Source organism: Trichomonas vaginalis, chromosome IV (genome assembly GCF_026262505.1).
Source record: "Trichomonas vaginalis G3 chromosome IV, whole genome shotgun sequence".
In the NCBI taxonomy this organism is placed as follows: Eukaryota; Parabasalia; order Trichomonadida; family Trichomonadidae; genus Trichomonas; species Trichomonas vaginalis.
This window is the reverse complement of record NC_067206.1, coordinates 25525071-25541936: the sequence shown is the minus strand read 5'-3', so window position 1 is coordinate 25541936 and position 16866 is coordinate 25525071. Positions and strand designations below refer to the sequence as shown.

Sequence of the window (16866 nt, the reverse complement as noted above, 5' to 3'; positions counted from 1 at the left end):
CAATACACTATTTGATTTATTTAGATATATCAAATTATCATTTTGTTCTAGTGAAATTTTAGACAAAATTTATAACTTTTCTATTGAACATTCATTCGAATCAGTTCTTCTAACGATATACAATGAAACGATAAAGAATTATCATTCAAATATAAGAGAAAATATTAAAATCTCAAATCAATCTATATCATCATTTGAAAAAACTTTAAATAAATATCAATTTACCGTTTCAAACCAACTTATTTCATCATTTGAAAAATCGTTAAATCAATTGAAAATATCAGATAATTCGATTAATGTTTATGAATCTCATTTTAAAGAAATTTCTAAAGAAATTCAGATGGAAATTACTGCTTCATCGGTTGGAAGGGGAAGTTTATTTCCTAAGGGTGAATCTAATTTATGGATAAAAGCTGATCTAAAAGGGTATAAGTTAAGACCAAGATCATATGTTTTACAATCAACATGTGTAACGGATCCTGACTTATTGAGAAGATGGAAGTTAGAAGGAATCAAAGAAAATGGAACAACTATTGTATTAGATAATAATAAATATTATGAATTTCAGGGAGGAGAAATCAAAGAATTTCCGCTGCAAACAAGTGAATATTTTGTATCTTTCAAATTAACTCAAATAGGAGGAAATGCACGCAATTGTAACTTTTTATTAAGGATGGGCACTCATAGGCTCCTGACAGCATAAAAATGTTATTATCTCACAATATAAAAGGAATCATAGGAATCTACAACTATATCTATATTGTTGGAAGACTTCTTAATGTATCATGCATATAAGTTATATCAATAACTCCATTATGTTATATGATTGTAATCATATTTTCGTTTCATGTTCAAAAACATTAAAATCATACTAACTATATGAGTATTATATTTAGGAAGCTGATATATAGATATGATAAAATGCTAGGTTTTGTGATTAAGAATATATACTTATCTTTTAGAAAATAATACTTTTATAAAAAATTATATCTTATATAATCTAAAAATTTTGGACAATTAAAAAACATTAATTAAAAATAGAAGGTGAAAGTGTTTATTCAAAGAAGGTGCAAGATTATGATGTTTTGAGGGTGAAATAAATTTAATAATTATTTATGTGATTTAAGAGTAATACGATCATCGGTAGCTTGAAGACCTCTCTTTATAGCTCTTAATGCCGCAAACTTTTTTTGAACTTGCTTTGAATTTTTGAATGCTTTGATTAAATCTTTTGTTGTATCATACATTCTGAAATATCTGTTCATCATTTCTGGCATTGTTGGTAAATTTAACCTGTATCTTATTGCTACAATCGTTTCAAACATACTTTCATTGAAATGCAATATTGTGACTGCCATCCTAATTGGCCAAGAAGCATGCCAATTAATATTTTTATTAGCAAGCATTGCTTTGATATGGTTTATTGATTCAACTACTTGAGTTGAATGAATCTTTTTTACCATATCAAAGATTTTTACGGTATCTTCGAGGAATTTTTTAAGTGTTTTTATAGCAGTTTTATTTTTTGCATATTTCCATGGTTTAATCATCTTGCATTTTTCAGGATCTGGACAAAATTTATGATTTCCGGCATAATGTTTAGCGGAATTCAACCATAAAAACTTCTTTGTTTTAATTGACATATGTGTGTCATTGAGAAGTTGCCTAAGCCAACGCAATAAATTCTTTGAAATGCTAGATAAGATTCTGAATTCTGGCAGTTTGAGCTTTTTCTGTATATTGTTAAGAAAATGTCCAGGATCTCTGTATTCTCTGATACCTTTGAACGTATTTTTGATTGTAGAAACAATTTTGACATCGCCATCATGCACAAAAAAATTTACACGTTTTTCATTATTCCAACGCTTCAGCATTCTTTTTAAGCCTTCAAATTCCATTTCATTTGATTTTCCGTTGAAATTACCTTTGAAATTTTTAAAAGATTTAGATATCACTTCCCAATCTACAATTTTTTTGAGTTTCTCTTCTACAAATTGTACATAGCAAAACATTGCATTTCTTCTCTGACTCCAAGAACCGTCAAACAAAAGTCCCGAACATTTTCTCATTCGAGATTTCCAATAATTAACAGATTCTCTGGCAACTTCTATGATAACACGACCAACCTTTTCTTGGACTCGATGAAATGTAGCTTCTGACGGAACTTTGATGTTATTCAGCATGAATTGAAATTCTGATTGGCAAAATGTAGCGCCGCTCAATAATACAGATAGCACAAATTCAACAGTGTTGACGACATATGGCTCTACCCTATTTTTCGCGCTTTGAACTAAGTTCTTTATACGCTTTGCAACTGCTTTTGTTCGCCGCGGCATGAAAAATGAAGAATAACTTGACGGTTTCTTGAACAAATGGTCGCACATTCAAATATTGTGATGTACGATCAGGATAAAAGAATGTTGTTGCCGTGAATTTAGAAAATAGCAAAATTTCAATTTACGCAATCGAGATATAACTTGATCGTTTGAGCGATAACCATGGCACCCATAGTATTAATGAAAGTACTCATACTTACAATTATTTTCTCCCATAGGAATATTGTTCAATATACTTCACCTATAGAGGAAATCTCGAAATAAAATCGAATTTTTTCAAAAATTACAAAAATCAATTTTTTACAAAGATGTTCGAAAAATAACATTATATACGCATCAAATCAAAGCATTATATGGAGCATTATAATTCTATATATGATTGTCCATCTTGCTGTTGTGCTATTTTTTTTAAACAATAATTTCATTGTTGAAATTAAATTTGCAATTTCAGTAAAAATTGCGACCCATCATTTTGAATATAATTGAATTAATACATTTATTGTAAGAATATTATATACCAAATATTAGACTTCCACATGAATCCTGGTATGATATTATAAGTATTGCAAAATTAGAAAAAAATATGCTCATGATATACTAAAATTCATGTTTCAAGGTTAACTTATAAATAAAATAAGTTCGAGAAATGCATCACTAAATATTTGAGCTTGTGCACTATAATGCTATATAATAGTCTTCACTGTTTTTAATATATTGACTTTGCTAGACTTGATTTTTTTCATCACCCTAAATATTTGGTATATAATATTCTTACAATAAATGTATTAATTCAATTATATTCAAAATGATGGGTCGCAATTTTTACTGAAATTGCAAATTTAATTTCAACAATGAAATTATTGTTTAAAAAAAATAGCACAACAGCAAGATGGACAATCATATATAGAATTATAATGCTCCATATAATGCTTTGATTTGATGCGTATATAATGTTATTTTTCGAACATCTTTGTAAAAAATTGATTTTTGTAATTTTTGAAAAAATTCGATTTTATTTCGAGATTTCCTCTATAGGTGAAGTATATTGAACAATATTCCTATGGGAGAAAATAATTGTAAGTATGAGTACTTTCATTAATACTATGGGTGCCATGGTTATCGCTCAAACGATCAAGTTATATCTCGATTGCGTAAATTGAAATTTTGCTATTTTCTAAATTCACGGCAACAACATTCTTTTATCCTGATCGTACATCACAATATTTGAATGTGCGACCATTTGTTCAAGAAACCGTCAAGTTATTCTTCATTTTTCATGCCGCGGCGAACAAAAGCAGTTGCAAAGCGTATAAAGAACTTAGTTCAAAGCGCGAAAAATAGGGTAGAGCCATATGTCGTCAACACTGTTGAATTTGTGCTATCTGTATTATTGAGCGGCGCTACATTTTGCCAATCAGAATTTCAATTCATGCTGAATAACATCAAAGTTCCGTCAGAAGCTACATTTCATCGAGTCCAAGAAAAGGTTGGTCGTGTTATCATAGAAGTTGCCAGAGAATCTGTTAATTATTGGAAATCTCGAATGAGAAAATGTTCGGGACTTTTGTTTGACGGTTCTTGGAGTCAGAGAAGAAATGCAATGTTTTGCTATGTACAATTTGTAGAAGAGAAACTCAAAAAATTGTAGATTGGGAAGTGATATCTAAATCTTTTAAAAATTTCAAAGGTAATTTCAACGGGAAATCAAATGAAATGGAATTTGAAGGCTTAAAAAGAATGCTGAAGCGTTGGAATAATGAAAAACGTGTAAATTTTTTTGTGCATGATGGCGATGTCAAAATTGTTTCTACAATCAAAAATACGTTCAAAGGTATCAGAGAATACAGAGATCCTGGACATTTTCTTAACAATATACAGAAAAAGCTCAAACTGCCAGAATTCAGAATCTTATCTAGCATTTCAAAGAATTTATTGCGTTGGCTTAGGCAACTTCTCAATGACACACATATGTCAATTAAAACAAAGAAGTTTTTATGGTTGAATTCCGCTAAACATTATGCCGGAAATCATAAATTTTGTCCAGATCCTGAAAAATGCAAGATGATTAAACCATGGAAATATGCAAAAAATAAAACTGCTATAAAAACACTTAAAAAATTCCTCGAAGATACCGTAAAAATCTTTGATATGGTAAAAAAGATTCATTCAACTCAAGTAGTTGAATCAATAAACCATATCAAAGCAATGCTTGCTAATAAAAATATTAATTGGCATGCTTCTTGGCCAATTAGGATGGCAGTCACAATATTGCATTTCAATGAAAGTATGTTTGAAACGATTGTAGCAATAAGATACAGGTTAAATTTACCAACAATGCCAGAAATGATGAACAGATATTTCAGAATGTATGATACAACAAAAGATTTAATCAAAGCATTCAAAAATTCAAAGCAAGTTCAAAAAAAGTTTGCGGCATTAAGAGCTATAAAGAGAGGTCTTCAAGCTACCGATGATCGTATTACTCTTAAATCACATAAATAATTATTAAATTTATTTCACCCTCAAAACATCATAATCTTGCACCTTCTTTGAATAAACACTTTCACCTTCTATTTTTAATTAATGTTTTTTAATTGTCCAAAATTTTTAGATTATATAAGATATAATTTTTTATAAAAGTATTATTTTCTAAAAGATAAGTATATATTCTTAATCACAAAACCTAGCATTTTATCATATCTATATATCAGCTTCCTAAATATAATACTCATATAGTTAGTATGATTTTAATGTTTTTGAACATGAAACGAAAATATGATTACAATCATATAACATAATGGAGTTATTGATATAACTTATATGCATGATACATTAAGAAGTCTTCCAACAATATAGATATAGTTGTAGATTCCTATGATTCCTTTTATATTGTGAGATAATAACATTTTTATGCTGTCAGGAGCCTATGAGTGCCCATCCTTAATAAGTATTTTTGATTTCAAGGGTGATTTAACAAAAATTTAATAAAAACTGAATTTAGATATTAAATTAGAAGATCTAATGCAGTCAACCACATATTCTATCTTAAACATTATATCTATATATTTAAATATTCTTCTAATACAAAATTATGTCCTGTTTTTTCACTTCAAATTAAACTCAAAATTAAAAAAAAAGTAGTTATACTCCTTTTAGTTTTGCGCCATATGTATTAGCAATAATCCAGTAATATCTTATTTCCGATTGATATTTAGTAATAAATGATGGATTTGATGATAATATAGATCTGAGTTGTATGAATTAATAAAAACAAAAATAATATTTTAAGATATACATACAAATAAAAAAAACATTAAACATTTTGATTTGAATTCTTTGATGAATTAAAGAAATCAACAAGTTGGCAAACGTATAAAGGAATGTCATCATGGTCGAGTTGCTGATTCGATGAGTCGCACTGATCAAACATAACTATAAAGTCATGCAATTCCTTTGTTTCCATGATAATTTTTGGAATTAATTTCCTCATCATTTCAGCTCTTCTTGCTGTTTTCTTGTTCAAGTACTCACAGATAACGTTGTACTCGATTCCTTCGTAAGACTTCTCCAAGAGAACTCTGATTTCTCTCATTGTCCAGTCCTTAATTAGGAAAGGTCTGAAATTGAGTTTCATTGAAAGCCAAAACAAAACATAAATTACGTATCCTTTTGAGTATCCAGAACTGTAATTTCTGAAGCAAGAATCAACATTTCTTCCACTGCTGAAATAAGTTTTAACAAGTGAACAAACGTTGATTGTCTTGGATTTGAAAGAGCTTTTCATGTAAGCTTGTTTCGTTCTCTGTGAAGGCTCTTCTTCATTAGAATAATGACTGAAAATTAAGTCCCTTCTTTGATTTGTTTCACTCAGTAATCTCAAAGTATAAAGTCTGTAGCGAAGATTTTGGATGGAAACTTCTGGAAATTCCTTTTTAATTATGTTCCAAAGCTCTGAATCATTGAAGAACTTGTTGTGCATCGAAACTAACTTCTGATCTCGTTCCTTTGTCCAATATTTCACTTCTCCTGAAGATGTTAATTTTTCATCATCAGAATCTCTTTGTTGGGAAGATTTTTCATCATCAGAAAGAGATTTTGTTGATTTGATGATAGGTTTAATTGATTGTGTCCTTTTCTCTTGATCCTCGCTTTCATCTGAAGCAATAATTGGATTCTTCCTCGGTCTTCCTCTTTTGCGTTTTGGTGGTGGAGGTGGTGGTTTAATTTCAACTTCAACTTCCGAATCAGAATCATCAGAATCTGAAGAAATAATTCTTTTTGGTCGACCTCTTTTCTTTGGTTTAACTTCGACTTCTGATTCAGAATCATCAGAATCAGATGAAATAATTCTTTTCGGTCTTCCTCTTTTCTTTGGTTTAACTTCGACTTCAACTTCTGATTCAGAATTATCAGAGTCTGAAGAAACGATACGTTTCGGTCTTCCTCTTTTCTTTGGTTTGACTTCAACTTCAACTTCTGAATCAGAATCATCAGAATCGGATGAAACAACTCGTTTTGGTCTTCCTCTTTTCTTTGGCTTTTGTTCCACATCTGAATCAGAATCTGAAGAAGCAACAACAACTTTCTTCTTTCTTCCTGGTTTCTTCTTTTGTTTAACTTCGACTTCTGACTCTGAGTTATCAGAATCAGATGAAACGATTGTCTTTTCAGGAATTTGTTCTGTTTTTTCTTTTGATTCCGTATCAGATGGAGAATTATCAGATTCATCAGAAACTTCTTTCTTTTGTGGTGTTTGTTTTTGTTTTTGATCAATTTCTGACTCAAATACTTCTGATTCAGAAGAAACAGCACTCTTTTTTTGTCCAGGTTTTCTCTTTTGTTTTGTTTCGAAATCATAATCATCGGAAGTTTCCATTTCAATGAAATCAGAAGAAATGAAATCATCATCCGAGCTCTTCTTTTTATGTTTGTTCTTCTTTGATTTCTTTTGTTTTGCAGCTTTCTTCCTTTCCGATTCAGATTCGTCAGAATAATAATTTTTCTCAGTTTTCTGGAATTTCTTCTGAAGAACCTTTTGTTCTTGGTTCAATTCACACTTTCCTTGATCATAAACAATCTTTCTATAAGCTTTTCCAATCAGATCGAAATACACAGGAACTCCTTGAACTGAATATTCATTTGTTACTTTTACTGTTTCTGCAACATCAATATAACTTTGGAGCAATTCTTGATTTAGTAGTTTTTTGTTGTATTTTGATATGAGAGCTAAAAATCTTTCGATGTTGATATTGACGTAGTTCTGCATTAGTCTTTTATTTACGTTATCATAATGCATTAATATTGCCATTCTGTAGTATTTCTCATTGTATCTCTTGAAGTTGTATTTCCTACATCTCATCATCAAAGCGAAAACTAAGAAAGCAATGTATCCACTCGAAAGACCTTTATAATTATCCAATTTCTTGTAATACATGCTGTTTTCTTTCAGTTTCATTAAAATGTCCTTGATATCAATTGCTTCTGTTGGAATTTTCGGAATTTCGTATTTTTCCGATTTCAAAACAACTATGCTTTCATTTTCTTCGTATTTTTCTTCCTTTTCTGGTTGGTATTTCATGATGAAATCCTTTTCTTCGGCAGTAATTTCGAAATTACGCTTGTTTCCGTTTTCTATTTCGCTTTTCAGTTCTTTAAAGTGATTTTTCAAATCATTAAGTTGGCAATTTGGGAAATTTTGACTAATTTTCTCCCAATTCGCTTTTCGCGCTGAGAACAATGTCAACAGAAGTTGTTCATTTTCTTTTGTCCATTTATAAGCTCCTTCCAAAACGCGGCGGTGATTTTTATAAAGTGATACAGCATCACGTAAATAACTTGGAATTCCTAGAAAGTCATATTCACTTTCATTCACATCGAATTTAACAGAAGACATGAATTCTTCCAAGTTCGGAGGTTTCTTCAGCGATTCTATCAACTGTGTTCTGAATCTGACGATTTCATCAGCTGTTTTTCGTGTCAACAACTTCTTTCTTGTCAATTCTGGATCAACTTTTTCATAATAATCAATAAAAACTTGTTTTATGTCGTAATGAGACCATCCATCTACATAAATGCATTTGTTAAGAGAGAAAACAAGCCAATGGAAGATGAATAAAAGATGTCCTGGATTATTTTCAGGGAATTTTTGCTTAAATAAGTCAAAATTAAAATTATTATCTGATTTTTTGAATAAATCTACGACATCTAATATATTAACAATGTTCTTATTACGATTATTGTAGTCTTCAAGGATTTTGATAAAATAAATTGGAATATAATTTTCATCAATTTCGAAATCTTGATTAGGAATAGCTGCGTTCTCTCCATACTGCACAAATTTCTTCATTTCGCTTGATCTCAACTGTCTGACAATTTCTAATTTCTTATCGACAATTGAATTCACGTCGAATTTGTGATTTAACCTTTCGCTTATGCTTGAATCACTCTCTCCATCGCTACTCATCTCGAGCATCACTCTTACATCGTTCAAAGTCCACTCTTTCTGTTTATTTGTCACTTTTTGTGATGCAATGAATGAAGAAATGAAAAACAAGAGATATCTTAAATATCCTAAAGTGCAGAAAGGGTATATAGACTGGATATTACCAATAGCCAAGTAAGTCTTTACGAGTTTGAAAGGATTAATGACTAATTTTGTTCTGTTTTTGATCAAATTTTTCTTCTTTCCTTCGCAAATTTCAGTTTTTATTTGTTTGAAATGTTTCGTAATTTCTTCAATTGGAAATTCCCATTCATTTTTCTTCAATATCTTTCTAAAACCAGAATTAGTACTTCCATATTCCTCTACTCCATCCAAAAGTTTCATTTCCATTTCGTCATTCCATTGGAATTCTTTAGAAATCAAATCTTCTTCAATTTCACTTTCATAATTTGTTGCTTGGCTCCATTGATTTAATCTCAATTTATCATTTTCGAAGTTCAAATACTTGTTTAACAAGTCATTGACGTAAACAGGAATGTCATCTCTGTTGTATTCGCATTCTTTCACTTCGAAATTCTCAAAATATTTTGCAAAAGTTGTTAATTCGATATCTTCAATTATTGCCATTTTAATTTGTTTGATTTTGTCATGTACATCGAAATTATCTTTCTTCTTCAATTGGGAAGCAATCTCTTGGTCATTGTTGTTGTTGTAATGCCTGTCAAGAAGAATTCTGATTTCTTTTAATGACCATTTATTCGACGGCAAAACAAAAATGTTCAAATTAATGTGGATCCAATAAATCAAGTAAATTAAATATCCTTTTGGAAATGAATTAAAATCTTTCTCTTTAACAACATCATCAATATTGCATTTGTTCTGATTAAAACTTAAAATTAATTTTATAACGTTTATTGGCACTTTTCTGTCAAAACTTTGAGTCAAATTACTTTTATGAAGATTGATATCGACGAACCCAAATACATCGTTTAGTAATGCAGGTGGCATTTTGATATTACTCTTATTTTGTTGAATTTTTTTGATGATTTTATTAAATTTCTTTTCGAGACGAGATGTTGAACAATTAGGGAAGTATTGCTGTATAAAGCTCCATTTGATTGATGTTTTAGATACTTTTAAGTATAAATCAAGTAATTTTTCATCATCACTTGAAGTCCATTTTTCTTTGTGTTTGCTACGATCATGGCTGATTTTGTTGGAATGTTGTTCCTTTTTTGATGTAAAATCGGCTCTTTGTCTCGAGATGGAAGATTTTAATAATGAAATCGCATCTTCTGTTTTGTAATTTGTATCTTTTAATGCCTTGATGACGTTCTCTCTTTGATAGCCCATGTTTGAGATGAAATCAACCTTTTTATCGATGTCTTCTTGTCGAATATTGTTATTATTTTCTGTTTGTTCATCAATAATGCATGTGAAATGATCTGTTGAGTTATTGGCAAAATCGGCTGTGCTCACGGTGTTCGCCATCTCGATGTTGTTTCGGAATATTTTAATGTTTGATGTAGGAATGGTACTGATCTTGTAAATATATGCCTTGACATCCATGATGGTGGGGTTCGCTGATATATCGATGCTCAGCTCACCATCTAAAGGAGGTCCGACATTTATTTTCATCATCTTTTCTCGAAGAGAAAGAAAAAGTGACTCCACTTCATTGTGCCATACAAAAAAAGTAATGGTCAAGATTTACTATTATTCTTACAGAATTGGATTAGTTAGTTCGAAGAATAGTTTATCCATGTCTTGATTAGTTTCAATCACGAAGGGTTATGTTGATTTATTAAAATTTATCATTAATAGTTTGAATTATCCCGATATCAAATCTAATGTTATTACAAGTATCGATTATACCACGAATTACTGTACAATTTAAAATGAAATCAGATTATATATTTTGCATATTTTCTTTGATGAGCTCAAAATTGCATAAATCACTACATTTTGTCTAGAAAATTGTTTCTTGGCTATTCAGACTACAAATCAAATAATTTGATAATATCTCATTGATTCAATATATTATTTGTGATAAGTTAGATGAAATATACCCTAACATGAAAATGTATAGCTAATATCATAAGCGAATGTTATAGGGAATGAGAATGAGAAATTTTATCAGATTTTCCAAATCGAATCATATTATTGGGTAGCTCATAGCATCGTATGGTGGTGGTTGGTTTGTATCAGCTATACTTCAAGTCCGAGTTAGCAACTCGGTATTGATGTAAGGAAAAAAGTGGAAAAGTGACTTGATTTTTTTAGTATTTTATAATGAAAGGAGCAAATTATGGTAAGAGGAAATCTCTTTACAGTGAGCCAAAGATCTCCAGAAATGATCTTATGACTGAGGGATCTTATAAGGAACAAAAAGAAAAAAACGATTCTTCATTAAGAAAGCGCGCTAAAACACAGCAACAACTCGTCGAAGAATATATCAGACTTAGCAAAAAGTACAAGCAACTTTCAAACAACCTTTCTTCAATGGAAAAATCTATTCAACAATTAGAAGAAGAAATTCGTGAGAAAGAAATGCAATATGATTGTGACGTAAATTCATATTCTTCCCCATCGAAAGATGGAAGACGTAAATCAAGTGCTTCAGAAAGTAGTGCAACAAGTACTTCTAAAAAATCATCAAAAAGACAAGCTAAGCCACCGTCAGACGATTCTGATGAAGATATTGAAGAACCAGTACCTTCACCACCAAAGAAATCAGGAAATAAGAAATACTTCAGTTCATCAGACGATGAAGAAGTTCCACCACCAAAGGCAATTAAACCAACAAAGAATACGGCATCACCTGCTAAGAAATCGTCATCAAGCAAGAAGCAATTAGACTCAAGCGAAGATGATGAGCCTCCAGCTAAACCAAAGCGCGATTCTAAAGCTGCTGCAAGCTTATTAGACTCAGATTACGATGACAGTTCATCACCAGCTGCCAAATCATCTTCTTCTTCAAAGCAAAAGAATCCGATTTACACAGACTCAGCTTTACTCTCTCCTGAGCCTCCTACTGCCTTCCACAAGGAAGATTCTGATGAAAGTTCGGACGAAGAGCCACAACAGAAGCCAAAGAACTTGAAATCTCATCCTGCATTTTCATCTGATTCAGATGAAGAACCAGCAAAGCCACAAAAGAAGGCAAAGAACTCTAAGGAATCGAAGAAGTTGTTCAGCGATGACTCAGATGAAGACGAAGCCCCAGCTCCAAAGAAATCTAACTCATCTAAAGCAGAAAAACCAAATCCAAAGCAACAAAAGAAGCCGGCTTTCAGTGATTCCGATGAAGATGAAGAAGAGCAAAAACCAAAGAAACAACAAAAGAAACCAATGTTTAGTGATTCAGATGAAGATGATGAACCTCCAAAACCACAACCAAAGAAACAAACTAAACCAGCTTTCAGTGATTCCGAAGAAGAAGAACAGCCGAAGAAACAGAAGACAGTTCAAAAGAAACTAATGTTTAGTGATTCTGATGAAGAAGAAAAGCCAAAGAAACAACAGAAGAAGCCAATGTTTAGTGATTCTGATGAAGAAGAAATCAAGCCAAAGAAGCAAACTAAGCCAGCTTTCAGTGATTCTGATGATGATGAAGAGCCAAAGCCGAAGAAGCAGCAAAAGAAGCCAATGTTTAGTGATGATGACGAAGAAGAAGAAATCAAACCAAAACAACAAAAGAAATCAAAAGTAAGTGATGAAGAAAAACCAAAGAAACAACAGAAGAAGCCAATGTTTAGTGATTCTGATGATGATGAACCAGCACCTCCTCCTCCTAAGAAGCAACAGAAGAAGCCAATGTTTAGCGATGATGATGAAGATGAAGAGGAAATAAAGCCAAAGAAACAACAAAAGAAGTCAAAAGTAAGTGAAGAAAACGATGAAGAAGAAAAACCAAAGAAACAACAAAAGAAACCATTATTTAGCGATTCTGATGACGATGATGAGCCAGCACCTCCTCCAAAGAAGTAACAGAAGAAGCCATTGTTTAGTGATTCGGATGATGATGGGCCTGCACCGCCTCCAAAGAAACATAAGAAATAAGAATTATTAAAATTTTTTATATTTGTATTTACCAATACAATACAATGTAGTTTATTATTTTTAAACGGTAAATATATGATTCCGAGTATTTTAAATGAATTTAAACTGATTATTGTTTCAAATAATTTGAATGATCTTAAACAAAGCTTCGACTTGAAGAATTATTTTTGGCATAACTTGAAATATGTTTTTATTATGTAAGGATTACTTTTAATAAGAAAATTTAGGTCTGTAAAAAATAGCCTCATATTAACCAGAACTAATTCATATTCAAGGTATGTGAAAGAAATAAATATAAGATTTCAAATAATTTTCCTATATTTTTAGTGAAATTAGCGATTTAATAAACACCATAACTAATATATCCAAGAATCATGATTCAAAAATAGTGTAACATCAAGAGATAGTTTGATTAGACTCATATTGTGTAGTGTTGTAAATTTGATAATTTGAATCTTCGATTAAAATTAGTCAGAATTGGTGTTTCTTTTTATAAAAAGATTTTATAAACATATTGATAATATTTGAAAAAAAAAAAAAAAAAGGTAGTGGGGCCTCCAGGCACTTCGTGCCCTCTAGCCCTGAAGATGTTTAGTATAACTTTGTCCGGACAAGTAAGGGTCTATCGTCGCTACAGGAAAAGTTACAGGCGTTCCAAGGAAGTATACTTTGAGAAGCCTTTTCCCCCTTATAGAATGAGATAGGACGGTTATTTTACAAAACTGACAACACTTTGACCGAGTAGTTTTTTGTGCTGAACAAAAAGTGTCATATAAACATCTGTCAAAAACCGCTTTTTAACTTCACTTAAAATGCCACGTAAGCTACGTAAGAATATACGTAAGAGGAAGAGAGCATTGAAACATCCAATAGTAAAACTGACACCACAACAACAGTTGCAACAACAAATGATGAATGACCCCACTATGTTGCAACAAATGTCAAGCAACCCTATGCTTTTAAACCGAGTTCTTGGTGCACAGAGTGGAGGTTTAAGAGCGGCACTTTTAGCGAAAATGGCAGGCTATGGTGGAGCTGCAGACGGAACAGCCTATAACCCTCAAAGTCAAATGAATTTGAGTTCACTCAAAAATCAAATAACAGATGTCAAAAAGTCAAACATAGACATACAGAAACAAATAAGCGAAAACGAAAAGAAACTAGAATATGACAGACACACAAAGAAACTCAATGAGTTAAACGTAGAGAAAAAGAAGAAAGAAGAACAACTGAAAGAACTAAGTACAGAGGAATATGCGAAAAAAGTGTCAGAAAAAGCAGCAGAAGTAGCAAAAATGGAACAAGATGTTATAAATTTGAAAAACCATACTACTCAATATAAAGTACTGAAAGATGAAGAAATAAAACAAAAAGCCCTGAAGACATATATGGATAGCGATGAGTATAAAAAAGAAGTTGAAGCAAATGTAAAGGCAGAAAAACTTTTACAGTTGCAAAACCAAACCGTACAGTATGAAAACTTAGCACAAGAAAGTAAAAATAACGACGCAGCCATGCAAAAGGCAATGAAAAGCGCAGAATATATAAAAGCTAATAATGACTGGTTAGATGCCCAAGCCAACGCTAAAGCAGCCCAACTTATAGGGTCAATAAGGACAAAAATACAAGCGGATGAAGACAGTTCAAATGAAGCTTTAATGAATGCTGACTTTAAGAACGCCTTCGAAGCTCTTCATAGTAAGGTGAAACTAGTGAACGACTTCTCATCTGGAAAGAAACTGAAGTCTGAAGGTTTCGACAAAGAGTTAAGAGAAGTAGCACAAAATATGACGAAAATAACAGATGCAGCAACGAGACAGGCAGTTCAAAGTGCCTATGACGCCGTTAGAGCAACTGTTGTGGAAAGTCAAGAAAAAGAGTTACAACAGACCAAAACAGACCTAGTAAATGCTTTCTTAAAAACGAAAAGTCAGGTAGGACATTATGCTGCAGATGGAACATATGTGCCAGCTGGTGGAACTTATATACCAGCTGGTGGAACTTATATACTAGCTAGTGGAACTTATATACCACCAAACCCTCCAAGAGAAGCACCTGCACCAGGACTACCTAAAACATTTACATCGTCACATGGACACAGACACAGGCATGCACCAAAACCAACACAACAACCAACACAACAACCAACAGTTCAAAACACTGCACCACAACCAACAGTTCAAAACACTGCACCACAACCAACAGTTCAAAACACTGCACAGCAACAACCACAAACAGAGCAAGGACATAAAAGAAGTAGAGAACAAGGAAACCAAGAATTCTTAAAAATGCTTAAGGAAGACTATGGTTACCCAGATACTCTTGACTTTAGTGACAGATATAAAGAAGCTATTAGAAAGTTCAAGGAAGGAAATACTGACCCGAACCTATTTAGCTTTATGGTTCAGCACCAAATGGGATATAATTTCAAACCTGGAAAATACAAGCTCGCTAAGGGATATAATTTAATAGCATATCATCCAAATGACATGACTGAATTTACTCCGAGATATTTGGTGTCAGAGCTAAATGATAATTCAACTCTCTTCATGAAACGCGTAAAAAATAGAGACGGAACGAAAGAAGAAAGGTTTATGAGTCCGGATGACTTAGATAGGGAACTTGTTAAAAACGGTCTCGGAATATATGAAATGCCAGCAGATGAGGTACAAGAAACTCCACAGGAAGAAGTTCAGATACAACCAGACATGGAAGAAATAGTTCAGCAACAACAGCTAGAAGAGCCTGAAGGAAACAAACAAGTCCCTCCTTTGGAAACTAACTTCACAGAACTAGATGAAGATTTGGAACAGCCGAAAAATCTTGACCCTCAACAAGAGTATGCGGAGAATATGGAATCTTTCCAAGAGTCTAAGAAAAATTCGGCTGACATAGTAGAAGAATATCGAAAAATGTTCGCCGACATACAAAAGACTCCAACATCAGATGAAAATATTCAGCATAGAATGGAAGAACTGAAAGAAAGTGTATGCAAATACAACAATCCTTTTTACTTACGACCATATAACGTTCAATCTTTGGCTGAACTCGGTGAAAATAAAAGGTTAAATTTCAACAAAACATATAGAAATGAAACATTGTTTAAAGTTCATTCAGAACCTAGCCAATATGGAAACAAACCTACTTTTGTTTCTGCAGACTATGGAACTACAATGAGATGGGGTCATAAAGCTAATCCGGATAGGTGGTTCATAAACTTACAACCTCAATTCCAAGAAGTTGTAGACGCAATGGAAGTGAATGGTGAACCAGATATAGCTGGTATTTTCAGCGCGGCTTTAATGCCATTGAAAGATATGAAAGATGCAGATATTTTGAACCAGTATGAAATGAACATGGCTGATGGAAATATAACACCTGACGTTCTAGAACATTTATCTCAAAGAACTACACAGAACCATAGAGATGGTATATTTGGTGAAGAGTTTAGAAAGAAAGTTAGGGAGAGAGAAGGAAGAGAACCTATTGTACATGACCTTGCAAACGAAAGTTTGCAAAATGTCATAAAAACTTACTTTGCAGACAATGAACCGAGAATGGATGAATATTTAAGAAAACTCAAATGGACAGTACCAAATGAAATGTTAGTATTGAAAAACATGTTCCTTGACAAAATAAAACCAACTACAGAAATAAATGACGCAAGACTGAAACATTGGGTAAAAGCTTTCCCATTCACAAAAGATATTATTGGTAACATGGAAAGAAAACCAGAATGGCTACAAAAACATATATTTGGAAACGAGCTTATTCCATATGGACAAGCTCTGTTTGAAGAGCTTGAACCGGAAACTCAGGAAAGAGTCATGCAAACAATACGCGAAGACTCAAATACAAACTATGACAAAATCTTTCTAGGATATAGGTTACCTGAGATGGGCGACCAGAGCCCAAAGGCAAAAAGGACATGGGAAATTTACAACATACTAGGTGAACATGAGGCAAAGATGCAACAACTTGAAGCAGAGGGCATGTTACCAAAAGCGACACCAAAGAAGAAGAGAA

The 16866-nt window shown here is 32.2% G+C and overlaps 7 protein-coding genes across 7 annotated transcripts, besides 3 other annotated features; 6 read left to right on the top strand and 1 right to left on the bottom strand.

The window, feature by feature from the left end:
- Positions 1-1109: 1109 nt before the first annotated feature.
- Positions 1110-2384: a mobile genetic element.
- Positions 2385-3086: 702 nt separating this feature from the next.
- Positions 3087-5276: a mobile genetic element.
- On the top strand, positions 3613-3984 carry TVAGG3_0167040 (zebrafish ch211-108c17.2-related family; the record flags this gene model as incomplete). The annotated part of the gene is made up of 1 exon (XM_051225155.1): positions 3613-3984. One exon carries the CDS (start codon positions 3613-3615, stop codon positions 3982-3984), a length of 372 nt encoding a protein of 123 aa, XP_051110141.1.
- TVAGG3_0167030 (uncharacterized protein) lies at positions 4485-4838 on the top strand (the record flags this gene model as incomplete). Its single annotated transcript, XM_051225154.1, has 1 exon — positions 4485-4838. One exon carries the CDS (start codon positions 4485-4487, stop codon positions 4836-4838), a length of 354 nt encoding a protein of 117 aa, XP_051110140.1.
- Positions 5277-5600: 324 nt separating the features above from the next.
- TVAGG3_0167010 (4.1 G protein family) lies at positions 5601-10451 on the bottom strand (the record flags this gene model as incomplete). The annotated part of the gene is made up of 1 exon (XM_001322594.1): positions 5650-10419. The coding sequence occupies one exon, from the start codon at positions 10417-10419 to the stop codon at positions 5650-5652; it is 4770 nt and encodes a 1589-aa protein (XP_001322629.1).
- Positions 10452-11051: 600 nt separating this feature from the next.
- Positions 11052-12926, top strand: TVAGG3_0167000 (EF-1 beta acid 2 family; the record flags this gene model as incomplete). Its single annotated transcript, XM_001322593.1, has 1 exon — positions 11071-12768. One exon carries the CDS (start codon positions 11071-11073, stop codon positions 12766-12768), a length of 1698 nt encoding a protein of 565 aa, XP_001322628.1.
- Positions 12927-13652: 726 nt separating this feature from the next.
- On the top strand, positions 13653-13965 carry TVAGG3_0166990 (protein of unknown function, DUF4106 family; the record flags this gene model as incomplete). Its single annotated transcript, XM_051225153.1, has 1 exon — positions 13653-13965. A coding segment is annotated over one exon (313 nt), but the record flags the coding sequence as incomplete, so codon positions are not given.
- A 170-nt stretch (positions 13966-14135) lies between these two features.
- Positions 14136-15679, top strand: TVAGG3_0166980 (protein of unknown function, DUF4106 family; the record flags this gene model as incomplete). The annotated part of the gene is made up of 1 exon (XM_051225152.1): positions 14136-15679. A coding segment is annotated over one exon (1544 nt), but the record flags the coding sequence as incomplete, so codon positions are not given.
- Positions 15680-15956: 277 nt separating this feature from the next.
- Positions 15957-16866: part of a mobile genetic element that runs on past the window's edge.
- On the top strand, positions 16092-16836 carry TVAGG3_0166970 (protein of unknown function, DUF4106 family; the record flags this gene model as incomplete). Its single annotated transcript, XM_051225151.1, has 1 exon — positions 16092-16836. A coding segment is annotated over one exon (745 nt), but the record flags the coding sequence as incomplete, so codon positions are not given.